At 29.9% G+C, this 17823-nt stretch overlaps 1 protein-coding gene across 2 annotated transcripts; it reads right to left on the bottom strand.

Moving 5' to 3' along the window:
• Positions 1-15487: 15487 nt before the first annotated feature.
• Positions 15488-17600, bottom strand: LOC120074657 (heavy metal-associated isoprenylated plant protein 3-like). Of its 2 annotated transcripts, none has more exons than XM_090311686.1 (5): positions 17555-17600; positions 17233-17379; positions 16603-16925; positions 16379-16457; positions 15488-16276 (listed from the first exon to the last, which is right to left on the bottom strand). In XM_090311686.1, the coding sequence occupies exons 1-5, from the start codon at positions 17565-17567 to the stop codon at positions 15759-15761; spliced, it is 1080 nt and encodes a 359-aa protein (XP_090167812.1). In that variant the 5' UTR covers positions 17568-17600; the 3' UTR covers positions 15488-15758. The 2 variants fall into 2 exon arrangements, with proteins under 2 accessions (XP_090167812.1, XP_038883783.1); XM_039027855.2 differs by having other exon boundaries at positions 17233-17383; positions 17559-17600.
• Positions 17601-17823: the final 223 nt, after the last annotated feature.

Below are 17823 nucleotides of genomic sequence, written 5' to 3'. Positions count from 1 at the left end.
GGGATTTTAATCTATATGGCATACATTATGCAACATACTTTAAATTAATCAAACATCACATATACAAATTAAATTAAACAGCAAAATAAAATTGAATTTGATACCCCTAAAAAATTATTCAAATTAATATAATCATATTGTATTAATTTAGTTAATAAAAAATGAAAATTACATTAATCTCCACAAGAAAATTAAATAAAAAAAATTGCTCCCACCACGATTTAAATCCACAACCAACAAGTTTCTAGGCAAGAATGCAACAATTGGAGTGCCTAGTGCTTGTTGTAACAATACGATGCAATAAAAATTTAACCTTCGGACCTTAATAAAGTGGAGGGCATCGCAGCGTTGGGCGACAACGCTGCGGTGCTCTGGCCTCTATCGTAACGCCGCGGCATTTTGCTCGTTGCTCTGACACAGAAACCATTTTTCTGCTTCGATTTTCATCCGTTTTGCTCCATTCTTGCTTTCCTTCTTTAACGACACTTGCTAAAGACTAAGACATGACTTACAGACTTGATAGGCGAAATTTAAATGCTCAAAACAACAGGCCCTTACAACTTTAAACACACTAAAGCAGTAAATCTAAGTGCCAAAATTCACAATTATCTATTTTACAATCCCAACATTCATAATGTAGAAATCATCCATATTCTCTCTAATTTTTGTTTCAAATTTGAAAATAAAAAACACGATGGCGTTGATACTAATTGTAGGAATCAAATTCCTCGCGGAAGCGTGTGAACGTCGTGCATTTGACAATCATTTTTGAAAAACGCATAAACCAGTAAAAAACATGCAATAAAGGATAATAAATTCTAACAAAGCATGCTTTTAGAAGGAGAAGAGATCAAGAGGGAACTTACCCTTGAAGAATACTCTCTTCTTGGTGTTTTCTCTTCAAATCACGAACAGCTTGTAGGATTGTATCAACAGCAGCGGAAGAACAAAAATCATCTAAGCACTCAAATTCGCTAATTTTGGCATAATATAAAGCATACTTCTGCAAAAAAAAAAATGGATTTTAAGATATACCTCTTGTAGAACTTCTTCAAAGCTCCTTCTCCAGCTGCAATCTTCTCCATATCTTGTTATAGACCACCTCAAGATCTTCTCCACTATTCTCTTGGTGCTCTAGATTGAGTTGTGGGACTCAAAACAAGTTTGAATCACGAGATGAAGGAGAAAAGCTCATTGCAGCATCCGTGTTGAAGAACCTTTCTTCAAACCAGTTTTTCTCTCAAAACTCTTTTGATTGCATGCCCGATTTTCACTCCAATCTTTTTATTATATTGTAGATCAACATGCAAAGAGAAGAGTTGCATGAGTTGCAGCTTATGCTTGGAGAAGACAAAGGCATGACAATGCAATATGTGTGAGCTAGTTAGGTGATGGATAATGGAAAAATCCATTTTTCCATTTTGTGTTTTTGTTTTCTTTTCCTTTTTCAATTTTATCTCAAAATAAAAAATTTGATTTAAAAAATCTATTTTGATTTTAAAAATGAAAATTTAATTAATTTCATAAATTAATTATTAAATAAAACTTAATTAATTTAATATCAAATATTAAATTAATTTTAACATATATCCATCTTTATATATTTAAATCATATTTAAATATATAAATTCTCCTATTCCGTTTAATTCTAAAATTAAAAATATAATTATATCTCATATAATTACTAATTCCCTTAATTCTAATTTGAACGTTTCAAATTAACTTATCATGCTATTCTAGAGCTAGTCTGTTACGAGCTAGTAGGGGGACCTCGCGGACCTACAGATCATGGATTCCAACGATCCGAGATTAATTGGCTAAACTCATTAGACCAAATTAATCTACATTCGTTAACTAATGGGTCATTCCACTAAAGCCCATAGTTGCACTCTCTTCACTGTAGATATATTATGTCCACGTGATTTAACCATAATCATCAAGTCGACCCTTCATAGGTTGTTCGAAATAACGACTGGGTCAAATATTTATTTTACCTCGAGATTACGTCTTATTCCTTAAATCCTTACTGATCCTCTAATGAACAACTGGTTTGTGATCCAATCACCAAACCAAACTCTCTCAGCTGAGTGAGAGGGTGGGGCCCCTTATTCAAGACCTAGATTCAGTACTTAAGAGAACAACCTTTCTCCTATCCCTAAATCGGGTAGGCATGAACTCTGTCTTACACCCTATGTCCCCAGCTATCTATCCGGTCTTACCCCTAAAATGGGAATCTTATTAAGCCGGCGTTATTGAGCCAACCCTCAACTATGCAAATCTAAGGGCAATCCAGAATATACAGGAGTTCATAGTTAGCTCAGGATTAAGATCGAGTTACTTAGGTCATCTAGGTGAAATAGTCAGTCTTAAACAATAAACGTTATAAAGTAAGAGTGACTTATTTCTTGGTCCTGATCTTATGCAAACTTATTGCATAGGACGCCCCCATTCCTCATGTCATAACATGTATGAATTAGGATCATATCATATGTAGCACTTTACAACTCTTTGTAACAACTACAGAATAGGTCACATCTAATGGTGTTACCAGAATAAGGTACCCAACCTCATTCATGTACCATAGATCATTTTGACTATTTACTCGAACATGATCCACTCTTATGTCTCCACATAAAGTTTAAGTACTTATACAATAATCATGGGTCTTAGTTTATTGGATTTAGACTTTCGTATAATTTATGAGATCAATAACAAGTATATTGATTATAGAAAATGTTTATCATTTTACAAACTATGAGTTTTTAGGACATAAAACCTAAGACAGCTCCCCTCCGAACTCAACGTATTGCAAAACTTCTCACAAGCACCACCGATCACAACGAAGGAATCAAATTCCTTGCAGAAGCGTGTGAACACCGTATAGTTTGAAATCAATTTGAAATGCATGAAATACAAAGAAGGAAAAGTAGTACAATACTACTTAATAAGAATGGTACTAGGATTTAGAAAAGGATTCAAGAGGGACTTACACCTTGAAAACTCCTTCTCTGGATCCCTGACAAACACTATCAAGAAGTCTTCCTTGTTATTCTTAGGAAACAAGGAATAAAAGAAATGTGGGCTCCAGAATGTTTTTGGTATAAAGAACGAGTATTGAGAGAAAAAATTTTGACAAAGAGATTTTTTTTCTCTTTCTTTTCACCTTCTCACATCAACCACACTCTCTTTGTATTGATTCTCAATACAGAGACATAGGAAGAAGGAGGAGACGAGAGCTATACTAACTCCCATCTACATGAAGGATAAATCCCCTCTAATGGGGAGTTATTAATTTTATAATAATATAAAATAAAATTATATCATGATAAAAAAAAGCTATATGATATAAATGATTAATTAACTAACTTAATTAATCAATCATATTATATGCATTTTAATCACATTAAAATGCACATATCTCATATAGCTTATAGTTTTGATATGTATCATGTTCATATTAAATTTTAGCCTGTAGTATTTATATAAATAATATTCAAATCTCATTCAAATATTTCTCGTATATAGTTTTAATTATAAATCATATCTACAATTAACTATATATCATAATGTATAAATATATATTATACATTATATTAATCATATTAATATAATTAATAACTAAATTTTCATAAATAATTTGAACAATTAAAATTATTCCAAAAACAATTATTCCTTGTTTTTGTCATTAGTGAGCTAACAAAGGGACCTTATACGAGATTAATAAACTAAACTCTTTAATTAAATTATTCAACATTCATTAACTGCGGTCTTTCAACTAAAGATTGATAGTTGCACTCTTCGTCCTGTAGATATATTTCTTTGTCCACGGATTTAACCAATCAATAGTAAGTTCACCCTTCACGGATCGTTCGTAACTACAGGCAGGTCAAAATTATTGTTTTACCCTTGTAGTTACATCTAACTCCTCAAATACCTCTGATCCCTCTAATGAATAATTAGTTATAGTCTAACTATAAATTACACCTTTCTCTGGCCAATGAGAGGTCGAGGTACCTCAATGTTCAAGACTTGGAATCAACTATTAAGGGGGCAATTCATCTACTTTCCCTAACAATGAAAAGGAGTGAATTTCATCTTGTGTAGTTGTGTTTCCAGCTTCTTACTCAAACAAATTCCCAAAATGGTAAGCATATTGAGTCAACGAATCAAGCCACTCTAACCCATACAGACAAAAAATTGCCTTCATAGGCAGGAGCTCACAACTCACTCAAGACTAAGGTCAATTCACCTACGGTCATTCTCGTGAAATGCAAGTCTTTTCAAGCAATGACGTTATAAAGAAAGACTAATTAATTTATAGTTCGATCTTATACAAACTCTTTGTATAGGATATCCCCACTCACATGTCTCCTCATGAACGATTAGGATCAAATCGTTTGTAACACTTTATAACTATTGTAATAATTACAAAGTGTGTCGTATCCATAGCGTTAACAGGATAAAGCACCCAATCTTATCCATTTACTACAGACAATTTAGATTATTACTTAAACACGATCCGCCGGTATGTCAACCACATACATGTTTAAGTTACATTAAATAACCTCAGATCTTGTTTATTTGATTGTTACACAAATTTAAATGTCAAATAAAACAACTCCTTATTTTATTAAATAAATGAATATCGTTGTTTATATATTACAAACCACGAGATTTAAGGTATAATCTCTAACACACAAGCAATTGACACCACCAAAAGAACTTTCTCGCTGTTCTCCAGCAAGGAATGAAAAATTGTGGGATCCTTTTGAGTTTTGGGATAGGAGAGGGAAGGCAAAAAGAATCTCTTTTTTTTTTTTTCCACTAAGAGATCCTTTTTGTTCTGTGTTTTTTGTTACCCTTTTGAATCACAAAACTACACCCATTTGAGAGAGTATTATACCAGGGGATAACTCCACTTCACTTCAACAATACAACTGTAGGGGAGATAGGTTTTTAATATTATTTAATTAAATTAAAATTAAATTCAAAAATTAAATTCTAATTAAATTTAATTAATTAATCTAATTAATCAATTATAAAATTAAATAATTAATTAATCTCATTAATTAACTATAAACTTAATTAAATATCACATATTTAATTAAACATGCATTTAAAGTATATTCAAATGTATAACTCTCTCCTAACCTATAGTTTCAATATGAATATCATTCATATTGATTTTAACTTATAGTATTTATATGAATCACATTCATATAATTAATATTTGAATCTTATTTAAACATATATATCTCTTATTAATTTAGATCATATTTATAATTAACATAATGTATCAGTATATGTGATATTAATTTGAATCATATTCAAATATTTATCTCTCTTATTAATTATAATGTATCAATATACATTATATTAATTTGAATCTTTTTCAAATATTTATTTCTCTTATGCATAGTATTAATTATAAATCAAATTTATAATCAACTATGTATTATAATGTATCAATATACATTCTACTTTATATTAATCATATTAATATAAAATTTGCCTTAAATAATTTGAACAATTCAAATTATTCCAAAACTATTTAGTCCTTATTTTATCTTTAGTGAGCTAGCAAGAAGATCTTGTGGACCTAGAGATTATAAGCTCCAATGATACGAAATTAATTAATTAAACTCTTTAATTAAATTAATAAATATTCATTAATTGTCGGTCAATCCACTAAAGACCGACAACTACACTCTTCATACTGTAGACATATTTCTGTGTCGACAAATATAACCAATTAACAGTAAGTTGACCCTTCACGAATTGTTCGAAACTACAGGTGGGTTAAATTACCATTTTACACCTGTAGTTACATCTAACTTCTTAAATACCATTGATTTCTCTAATGAACAATTAGTTATAGTCCAACTATAAACTAGACCCTTCTCTGGCCAGTGAGAGGATGAAACACCTCATTGTTAAACCTGGAATAATCCATTAATGGAGTAATTCATCTACTTACCCTCAAGACAGGAATGTGTGAATACCATATTGTGTAGTTTTGTTCCCAACTCACTACTCGGATAAATTCCCAAAATTGTAAGCTTATTTAGTCGGCGAATTTGGTCACTCTCACTTGTACAGATCAAAGGATTGCCCTCATAGATAGAAGTTCACAACTCACTCAAGATTAAGGTCAAGTCACCTACAGTCATCCTATTGAAATGTTAATCTCTTCAAGTAATGACGTTATAAAGAGAGACTTAAATCATTTTATGGTCCGATCTTATACAAACGTTATGTATAGGATACGCCCACACACATCTCTTTACATTAACGATTACAATCATATCGTTTGTAACACTTTACAATTATTGTAACAATTACAAAGTGAGTCGTAGCCGTAGTGTCACTAGGATAAGACACTCAATCTTATCCATATACTATAAGTCATTTAGGTTATTACTTAAACTTGATTCACCTGTATGTCAACCACATACATGTTTTAGTTACATAAAATAACACTCAATCTTATTTTATTTGATTGAGTTACACCATTCTAAATGTCAAATAAAATAACTCTTTATTTAATTAAATAAATTAATTTCGTTTATACATTACAAACCACGAGAATAAGGACACAATCTCCAACAGATAAATGTTAAGGGTACTTTTAGTTACCTTAGTGCAATTTTTGAAAGGTTGTAAGTATTTTTCCAATAAAATATTATCGATTTTTATTCATATAATAATATTAATAGTATGAATATTATTTTAATTTTTTTTTCAAGTTTAAGAGTACTTTTTTTCAAACTCTGAAAAGTTTTAAGGATATTTTTTGAATAGAACAGTAATGGTTTTCATTCAAATTCAACCATTTTTTGTATTTTGAACTCTTTTGAAAGTTCAAATGCTTTTCTTTCTTTTTTTTTTTTTTAACTTTTGAAAATTTATAAGTACTTTTTTTTTAATCCAAAGTACAAAGTTCAAATCACATTTTGTATGATTAAGCCACCTTGAATATGCCAAGAACTTGTTAACATTATTTGATAGTTCAAAAACTTTATTCAACACACATAAATAAAGTACTAAAATTGTAATTTAAAATTTTAACATTACCAATTTACCCTTTTTCGGTCTAAAATTCACTTTTACGTTGCTTTCAACCCCAATATATGTTGAGAAATATGAAGCACACTAATTTATAATTTGAGTTTTTTTTTTTTTTTCAAAAAATGCCTTTTGGCATTCCATAACTTTTTGGAACCCCAATTTAAAATATTTCTAAAGTTTTCATTTCTTTTTAACTTTTCTACTCTCACATCAACATTTTCACAAATATTTATAATCGACATCTAAATGTTATCTTATTTTTATAGAAATTTTGAATAAAAATGGTTCTTTATAATCTAATTAAGCTATTATCAAAGTTTCATTAATTAATTATAACAATTTTCATCAATCTTTATATTTTCTCTTAAAAATTTTAACGATATCGATATTTTCATACAATCGAAATATTGACGTCGATGTTTGGAAACTTACATATAATCAAATATTATTTAAGCATATTTGGATTATATGCAAATTTTTTATACGTGCACGTGCTATACTGTCAATGCCATGTCGGTTCCTAATATATCTATTATTATTGAATCTGATTTATTTTGTTTGTTTAATATTTAAGGTTCAAGAAAGTATTTGGATTGATTAAAGAAAAAAAAATTATTTTTTAAAAAAAATTATTTTCATTTAAACTCTTTTGATAAAAAAAACGGTTTAAAATATATTTTAAAAGTGTTTCAAAAGCTATTTTGAGGGGTTGCCAGATATTTCAATTTCTTCTAAAATGATTTATTTTCAAAATTAAACCCTTCAAAAGTTAAATCAAATACGTCTTAAGATTTGTTCCATTTTGATCATTCTATTTTCAATTTCTAATTTTAATTTGTATGCTTTCACTAGATTTAAAATCAATTTCTATAGCTAGTTTCTTGTCTATTTTTTTCAAAAAAAAAAAAAAAAAAAAAAATAGAACCATGTTTAATTAGCATTCCTTTTTTTTTTTTTTTCTTTGTATGTTTTTATACTCAATAAATTAAATATAAATGTATTTGACAAACCATTTAAATTCTATTTTTTTAATTATTTTTTTTGGATTACATTGCAAATTCTAAAACAATTTTTGTTTTTTTTTTTTTAATATATTTTTAGTGTATTCAAATTTTAAATTTTTAATTACAAAATTACATTAAGAAAGAAAAAAGTTTAAACATGTTACATACTCAATTATTTTTTAAAAATTAAAATATGTATTACATAATTTATTATAAATTAAATATTATTATAAAATAATAATTATACAAAAAAAAATCAACTAAAACATGTTTATAAAATAATTAATAATAATTTACTTTCAACCTAAAATTTGGTGAGTAACTACACTTAATTTTATGGTTCATAAAATATAGTATCAAACACGTCCAAAATAATTGTTTAAATTATAATATACTTCTTCAATATGCTACCAAATACATATATAAAACATAAAATACAATTATATTTTCATTGAGTCTATGTTTTTAGATTACTTATCAAATAGATCGTTAATCTCCATGCACATCATCTTTATAAATGGTAAAAATATATTTATTTTATGTGCATGAAAGTCATCATTATTATTTTAATAAAAATTGATAAAAAAGAATTTGAAAAACTAAATTTAAAATTTATTGAAAATAAAGAGTACAATTGTATTAAAAATATAGACCCATGGTGCAACAATTTTTTGAAAAAAAACATGGTGGAAAATGGTAATATATAAATATATTTAACCATTATTATTTAAAAAAGAAAAGAAAAATGGAAAAAAGGTGGCGTGGAAAATAAGATGGTAAAGGCGGTCAACGCGTCATAGGTGGAGTGGAGTGGGCCCGTGAAGCTTTTTATTTGCTTCTTCGAAAATTCCCAAATCCAAAACCACTTTCGAATTAAATTGTTTGTCAAATAAAACCATTCGCCCAAAAGTATTAATATTTAAACTCATTGAGTTATATATATAATCCAGACACTGTGAATTAAGCTTATGATCGAGTTGGCATTTAGCTTTTGATGCGACGGCCTCCAGTTTAATCCAGAGAGTCTCACAAAGTTCTATATTGAAATGATATTTTCAAAGGTTTCATATTGTAATTATATGTGTGATTATTTATAGTCTTATAATTAAATAAGACTAAATAAAAATTAATGCTTATATAATTATTAAACTCGAATATATTAATTATCTAATGAATTGTTTGGAGCGCTGAGTTGAGATAAAATATCTGAAATTCATATGTCTATGTTTAATTTGAGGTGTAGAGTTATTTGGTCTGAGTTTATATATCTGGTATTGAATGATGCAGTTTTTTAACTCTACATAATCTACTTTTATGATTACTATTTTTGTTTTGAAACTTTTTTATTAGATAATTCTACCTATCTTTGTTTGAATAAAATATGGATTGCAATTTTTTTCCTTTTAATTTTTAAAGTTTTTTTTCCTTTCTTTTTTGGACAATGAACAACAATTGACATGTTACATTTCTTGCAGATTAAAAAATATGAGAAACCAAAGAGAAATCAAAACATTTGATTTCTAATTTTTCTCTACGAATTTCATTATCATCTTCTTTTTCTTCTCATTCTTCCTGTTATTACTCTATATTTTTACTCTATCATTAATTTTCTTTTAATTAAATCTCCTCCATCTTTTTAACAACCAATAGAATGTTACCACATTTCTTCAACAATTTCACTTTCAATCCTCTAAATTTGGAGGATCATCACATAAAAAATCTCAATTTTTCACTAATTCTTGCTAAAAAAATGTTCCAAATTTTTTTTAATGATTTTTATTATATGTTACATACTTTTTAACTACATACATACTTTTCGTCTAAATATTCTTAACGTTCATCTGATATGTGAATTCAATTAAATAATAATATTTCTTTACAAATTTTTACGTATAAATATTGTAATTGATGTAGAAAAAATACTATTATTTATATAATCGACAATCCTACAACATATTTTAACAGTCATTAGTCTTATAATAATTGGAAGTGGTTGTCGAAGTTGATTATCGAAAATGATTTTCATTGCAGTTTGATCAGAGGTGGTTATTGGTTGCATGAAGGTGGTATTGGAGTTGGTCGTCGAAGTTTGTCATTATAGTGGTTTTCGGAGCTCGGAGTTGGTCAGGCAAAGGTGGTCATCGAAATTTTTCATCAAAGATGATTTTTGTCAGAGTTTGTAGTCAAATGTGATTATCGGAGCCCGAATTTAATTGCATGAAGTTGGTCTTAGAGTTGATTGTCGGAGTTTGTCGTCGAAGGTGGTTGTCGAAGCCCCGAGTTGGTCGTTCGAGTTGCTCTGCTAAAGGTGGTCATTGAAGGTGATTTCCATTGTAGTTTGTAGTCAGAGATGGTTGTCGGAGCTTACGAAGATGGTTATCGGAGTTTGTTGTCGAAGCTTGAAATTGGTTATCAAAGTTGGGTCACCGAAGGTGGTTTCCGGAGCCCGAAATTGGTTTCTAGAATTGGTCGATCAAAGGTTGTCGGAGCTCGAAGTTGGTCGTCGAAGCTGTCATCGGAGGTAGTTGTTGGAGCAGAATTTCTTCGCTGAAGTTGTCATCGGATGTGGTTGTCGAAGTCCAAAGTTGATTGTGGGAGTTCTCATCGGAGGTGGTTGTTAGAGTTGTGAGTTAGTTCCCAGAGTGTGACAGTGGTCGATGGGTGTACCATTGAAAACATTGGAAGAATGGAGAGTTAGGGTGAATTGGTAAAATATACCAACTCAACTCCACCAACATTTAAAGTTGGTAGGCCACCTTTGAGCATCTAAAATGTAAGAGAAGGATGGGAAGAGTAAGTTAAGTATAGTGAATGATGTGTCTGAAATATAAGAGAAAGAAATTTTTCTAAGTGTTATGAACGTATACGTTCAGGTTGTAGCTTGGTCAATGCGTAGAGAGGGAAGAATAACAATAGTAAGCTGGAGAAGGCAAGAAAATATGTTAAGTATGGAATGTTGTGTTCTCGGGTGAAGTAGAAACAAGTTAACACTTAGGAAAGATGGAAGGTTCCACGCAATGGAACTATGAGGCACCATGTGACTAACTTTGTATGCCATTAATGAGGATTAAGCTAGGAAGTGGTACGGCAGAAGATCTTGCGTTGAAAGAAGAAGGCTTAGGTGACCGCAAGGCCATGCAATCAAGTTTAGGATGAGGAATTCAGCTTAATTAACGAGTTAATAAGCAAGTGGTAACCTTGCAAACGTCAATAAAGTGACAAGCTTGCCAGATGGCAAGTAATTAAGCAAACTTTTCATGCAAACCCAAGTATAAAAAGGCTTAACCAAGAAAGTGACTATTTTGCCAAAAAAATTTAACACCTAATTGAGTACGTATTGTGCTATCTGAAGATTTTGAAATTTGAAGAACTCTCGGCCAACTGAAGGAGAATTATAAGGATTTCTGATCGATTATGGAGGAAATAATGCTTAAATTCTAAGATAAGCAAAAGTTAAGATGTTTAGGAGCATTTTCTTTGAAAGGAGTTTAGTTAAACGAATGTAGGAATTAAAGTTATGAAATCTGGAAGTTTGAATTTGGAATGATGTTGTGGATGAATAAGCAGACAGCTGCATACGAATAACAAGCAAGAAACTTACTTAGTGATGTTATGTGTTATCGTACACAGTAGAGCCAATCCACGACGAAGGCAATTTGAGTACATCGCATAGACTAAGAAGTGTTTCAACACTTAACTGAGTATCTTGAGAAAAGATTTTTCAATTATCCGCCAAGTTATCAGGTAAGATGGCCAAGGATAGTCGATGTGTTAAGGATAGTTTTAATGCATGGAACTTAGATATGATACAATGACTACTGGTATATGGTAAAAATAAGTTATGCGTTAAGCTCAAAAGGGAGCTAAGTATACTGATAAAGTTGTTGCTTTATGAGTTAAATTCTAGGGAATTATAAACTATTAATCAGGTTCAACAAGTGCTAAAATTATAGGTTCCGAGAGATTGTTGGACAGTGGTTGACATAAGAGGATTGACAATTACTGTCTTCACATCTCTTCTTAGATTAAAATGATAATCTGGAAAGGGGTGTGACAAATAAAGAGCTAAGGTGTTATGGTCAAGTTGACATATAACTTTTAAGTTAAAAAAAAAACCAAAAAAAAAAGGAGAGAGAAGAAAGAAAAAGAAACACCTATTACTTGTTAGCTTAACCAATGTACCACATTAATAATGACTATCAACACAAATATTAAATAGGATCAACTTGATAAATGCGTGAATGTGTAATTGATTCTTTTTAAATTGAATGGACATGGTAATTAAAATTTGAAAACCGAATTTATATTGTCTTTAAACTTTCATAAATGGTTCAAATCAAACATGAAATATACGAAATACTATTAAATGGTAATCCCAAATAATGATACTAAATTATGTATGAATTTTCAAAAATTTTCGTAAGGCATACTTGATCCAAGGGTAAAGAAGGAGGAGCAGAAGAATAGTGTGAGTCTCACGACTTAGAAATATCAATTTTATGATTTATTAATATATCTTACTATATGAATCTATAACTAAACAACTTTACTTTTTGTTTCTTCAAAAATTTCTATTATTTTTAAATTTTAAAATTTGAACAACTTTAACATTAGTGGTTGAAACATGAAATAACACATTAACAACTCACACTCATGTATCAATTTTATCCTTAAAAATTACGTAAGAGGTGGCAATTTTGTCCTTTACAATATTGTATTTTCAACTTTTCTTTTTTTTTTTAGAAAAACAATAATTCTATTGAGTTTTCAATATATATTTTTTTTCAATTTGGAGTTAATGTGAAGGGTGGTTTTGGTATAATAGTAGAATTATTTAATCTAGTTGAAAATCTTTATTTCTTTTTTGGAAAAATGTTATTTAAATGAAATATGAAGACTTTTTCTTCTATTTTTTCCCAAATAAATTACAAAGATCATACAAAAAATATAGATGACAAGTGGATGCAACAAGAAGAAAAGGATAGCATTAGACATCATAATAATGAAGAGCCACTTTTTTTTTAAAAGGTATTATAATTAAAGTATGGAGTGGAGGGATCAAATCTCAAACCACGAGATTCATAGTATGAACACTATGTCAGTTGAACTACGCTCTTGTTGATAAAAATCAGTTTTTCTTATTCCATTTTTTCTTTCTTTAATTAATAATTGATTTGGTAGTCAATGAGTCACCTCATTATGACTCACCTTCTTTGTTTTCATATATATATATATATTAGAGGTGATATTTATTTGTTTTATTTAACATGCAGTCGAATAATATTATATAATTAATCCCCATATATACATAGTCGCTATCTTAAATTATATATATATATATATACCCAGGCGTGGGAATATTTGTCCTTATATACAAGTCTAAAAAACTAATTAAAAAATAATAATAATAAAGGGGCTGAGGTAATCAACCTTGGATTTTTTTTTTTTTAATTCAAATAACTAATATAGAAATGTCATTTATCATATATAAGATGTAGAGTCGGTTCGAACTTCCCACCCCCAATTATTGTACTAAACTATATATATAATGAAACTTTTTAATCTTATTTTGATAATGATTTGTTCTTAACTTTTTCTTCTTCTTATTTTCTAATAATTTATTTGTTATATAGTTTTCACATCTATTAAATAAATATAATTCTCTTTTTTTTCTTTTAGTATCTAAAAACACTTGTTTAGGTATTGTCACTTTAAATTACAACTCTTATATTCTAAAAGATATATTAATTCTTTTCATATATGAATTTTAAGTTTTTGGATAACAACTCTATAAGAGAAGTCTTGACTTGAAACTTCCATCCTCGTGGTTTCATGTTTTGGGTCAATTTTATACAAAATCTTTTAATTAGCATATTCTAATTATTAATATAATGGATTTTTCCTATTTATGAACTTATTAAAAATGGTTTGTAACTTTTAATGCATGAATTTGTATATTTTCGTTAATCTAACTCGAGATGTTTAGATGAGATAAATTTCTAGCAAAGGATCCTTTCCAAGAAAAAAAAGGTATATTATATTTTTCATTTTTTTTACGGGAAAAAAAAAATTGAACTTTTACCATAAAGGGTGGGGGCGCTTTCGCACTAACAGAAATAAAGAGGGAAATGGTAGTTTGATTTTAGAAGAAATAAATCAAATAAACAATTTAATTTGAGTTTTTATTTATTTATTTATTATCGTTTTTTTCCCTCAATAAATTATCTGGGTTTTGAATTTGGTGCCAGAAATTTTTGTTAATTAAATTGCATTAAACGTGTACTACTTTATTAGTTTGGTACTCAAAGCATTATATACCGTAAAACCGTATTTCGAAAAAATACAAAAAACCAAATAGCATTTTTTTTAATCTTCTTTTTCTAATGGAAAAAATAAATTAGTTAATTTTGCCAATTATTAAAAATACCGACGAACTAATTAATTATTCTGACATGTACTATCTAAATAAGCATCGTTTTCGATCATGACAAATAATTTTAAATATAGGAAAAAGGAATCAGTGGCATCGTTGACAATATTGCTTCAAGATATTATCAATTACAAGAGACTATTAATTGGACGGTTTATTATAGTTAAATGATATTTAATTTATTAAATTATAAGTTTAATACATCAATGTTCAGAGAGTGTTAACTTGTCCAAACTTTCAATTTTGCATTATATGAAAAATTCAAAAATTTAAAATTACGCGATTTATTATATAAAAATTTGAATTTTGTGTTTAAGGTAGAACCCTAAACTTTAAATTATTTTGATCAAATATCAAAGATCAAGACTAAAATTGAACTTATCCTATAAATAGACTCAAACCTTTGTCAAAGTTTAGGAACTAAATTTATAGTTGAATTTAGTTTATAAATGAATTTAGTTCATGTTAATTATTTGGGGAAAAAATCATATTTGATCCTAAAATCGCATGTATCAATTTTAATACTAAACTTTCAATTTCATTAAGTTTGGACTCTAAACATAAATAATACAATTTCCACTAATTCACCCACTATTTTAACAAAAATCAATATATAAATCTCCATAAACTCATTAATTTTAGTAAAATAGAGTTATGCATGAAAATAGGTTTAGCTAACGCACAAATTAATCATTAAATAATTTTGTCTTTTTTTTTTTTTGAGAAAAAGAGCTCTAATGTCATTATTTTAGAATTTTATAAATTTCTTAAGGTATATGTTATATAATTTATATAAGAGTGTATATTTTTAAAAACATTTGAATTTTGAAGTGAAAAATTAAAACACTTACCTAAGTTTTATAACTTTACAGACCATAGCTTAAATTTGGTCTTTTTTCTTTAATTATTTTGATAATGATAATTCATAACCAATAGTATATTGCATAATAAATGTGGGCGAAAAATAATGGACTTAGAGACAAAATTACATGGAACAGAGCTCTATTATTACGTCATATATTTGAACCGAACAAAAGCTACAATAAAATAAGAAAAAAGATCGACCAACTCCCCCAATGAATTGAATTGGACTAACTAGCCGGCAACTTTCCGGCCGAAGCCGGCCGGCCGACATATCACATATTTAACAACAAAAAAACTATCTAATTTTTCTTCTTCTTGTGTTTTTATGGCTTTAATTCATTTACAGGGTATGTATTACGTTAGGAAGAACTTTCATGGATACATTTGTTTACTCACATGACGGAACAAGCATTTGGATTCTCGTCGCTGAACATTTGAGGCGCGTGAGATTGATTGTACATCGGCATAGAGTAACCTTGATGTACGTAGTTTTGATTTGCGTAATAGCCGCTGGAATTTGCGAAGCCGTGGATTGGATAGCTTGGCTGGGCTTCCATGGCGTAACCGTACTGAGAGTGAGAATGAACCGGAGCGTCGTAGTAGAATGTCGAAGGATGATATGAGAAACCGCTATACTCCATCTTGCTCACCTCCATTTTTGGGCCACCACCGTCTCCACCGCTGGAGGTGGCATTTTTTCCGTCGTTCTCTTTCTTGTCACCACCACCACCTCCGGCTTCTTTTTCTTTCTTGTCGCCTCCGGCAGCGGTGGGTTCTTCTTTCTTGGGAGGAACTACGTCGACGGATCTCTTGAACTTGTCTTTGAGGTAGCCTACAATGTCTTTTCCTTCTATGGTGCCTTTTACTGTGATCAAATCCTTCTGAGCATCTACTGAAATCTCATTGACTCCTGTAAAATTATAGAGATGTTGAATTAGTACTTTTTCGTTGCCGATTTGTATAATTGATTTCAATTGATTTTGATTTTCTAATGAGAGATGAATTTCTTTACCTTTGAATTTGATGAGTGCCTTCCTAATCTTTTGAATGCAACCTTCGCAGTGTAATCGCATCTTCAAAACCACGGTGCTCTGCTCCACAAGCAAATTGAAACGAAAATTAGTTGCCAACTCAAAGATCTGAGCTAAAAAAAATAGACTCGCGCGTGGTTAATACGCGCCGCCATGAAATCGTTTTTTAGCTATCAGATGGATTTAATATTTTTTTGGAAATTACCTCTTTGGCCTTTTTGTCGTCTGTCTTTTTCTCTTCTGACTTTTTCTCTTCGGGCTTCTTCTCGGCTTTTTCGTCAGACTTATTTTCTGACTTTCCGTCTACTTTCTTCTCATCGGTTTTCTTCTCTGCTTTTTCGTCGGTCTTCTTCTCAGTCTTTTCGTCCGGTTTCTTATCGCCGCTGCCATCTTTTTTAGGCTGAGGTGAGATGATTTCAATTTTCTTTTTCGTCTTCTGCTCCAGTTTCGTTTTAATTATGGCAGGGTCTACTTTACCGGTAACAGTGAGTTTATTGGATGAAGGATCCGCTTTCACGTCACTCACACCTACAAATCAGAGTTGTAAATTACATCAATTAACAAAACAGAGACGGAACGAAGATTTAAAATATCAAATCGATCAAAACAAATCCCTATCCGAAATCATACTTGACCAAATCAACAATCAAATCATAAAAATCGCATAATATTCCTCGATGAATTAAACTGGAAAAAAATCGCCAAATTAGAAAAGCAGAACAAAATCGAGAAGAGCAAAATCGTTTCCAGTATAGCTAGATGAACAAAACTAGGTTAAAATACGAAAACACAGAAGAAAAATTCAATAATCGTTCAAGTCAATGAGAATAGTCACCATCCAAATGCTTCACAGCTCGTTTCACTTTCTTCGCACAACCGTCGCAATGCAAATTGATTTTAAAAACGGCAGTGACTGCGCCGTCGTCCTTCTTCTGACCGGCATCGCCGGCCTTCTTCTCTCCGTCATTCTTAGCACCTTCGACTTTCTGAAATCGAAACGAAGACCAAAAATTAAACTCAAATCCATCATAATTACAGCAACAACAACCTTCTTCTGAGCAATAAAAATACCCTTCAGAATCGGAAACGTGCAATTGATGAACAAGAAATTCAAACAAGGAAAGAAGCGTAAAGCGTATGAAATTGAGCACTGTAACTAACCTCACCCATCTGTTATGTTAAGTCTGCGAACTTCGTTTGCTTGGAGAGAGGGAAAAGGGCATAAAATGCCTATTTATAGCACAGCTTCGATGTATGATGTGCCCTTCATGTATGCATGATGTTTATGTTATGATGGCCCGTCTTTTTTTTCTTTTAAATAATAAATTTAAATTTTATTGGGAAGTAAATGAAGGTTGGTTGGTTCTTGCCTTTAGCCGTCTTATTTAGACTCCGTTGGTATTAGACTGCTTATTTGTTGACTTGA

Source organism: Benincasa hispida, chromosome 3 (assembly GCF_027475165.1).
Source record: "Benincasa hispida cultivar pf3 chromosome 3, pf3_genome.v1.1, whole genome shotgun sequence".
NCBI lineage: Eukaryota > Viridiplantae > Streptophyta > Magnoliopsida > Cucurbitales > Cucurbitaceae > Benincasa > Benincasa hispida.
Note: the sequence above shows the minus strand (reverse complement) of the source record. Positions and strands in the feature narration are given on the sequence as shown.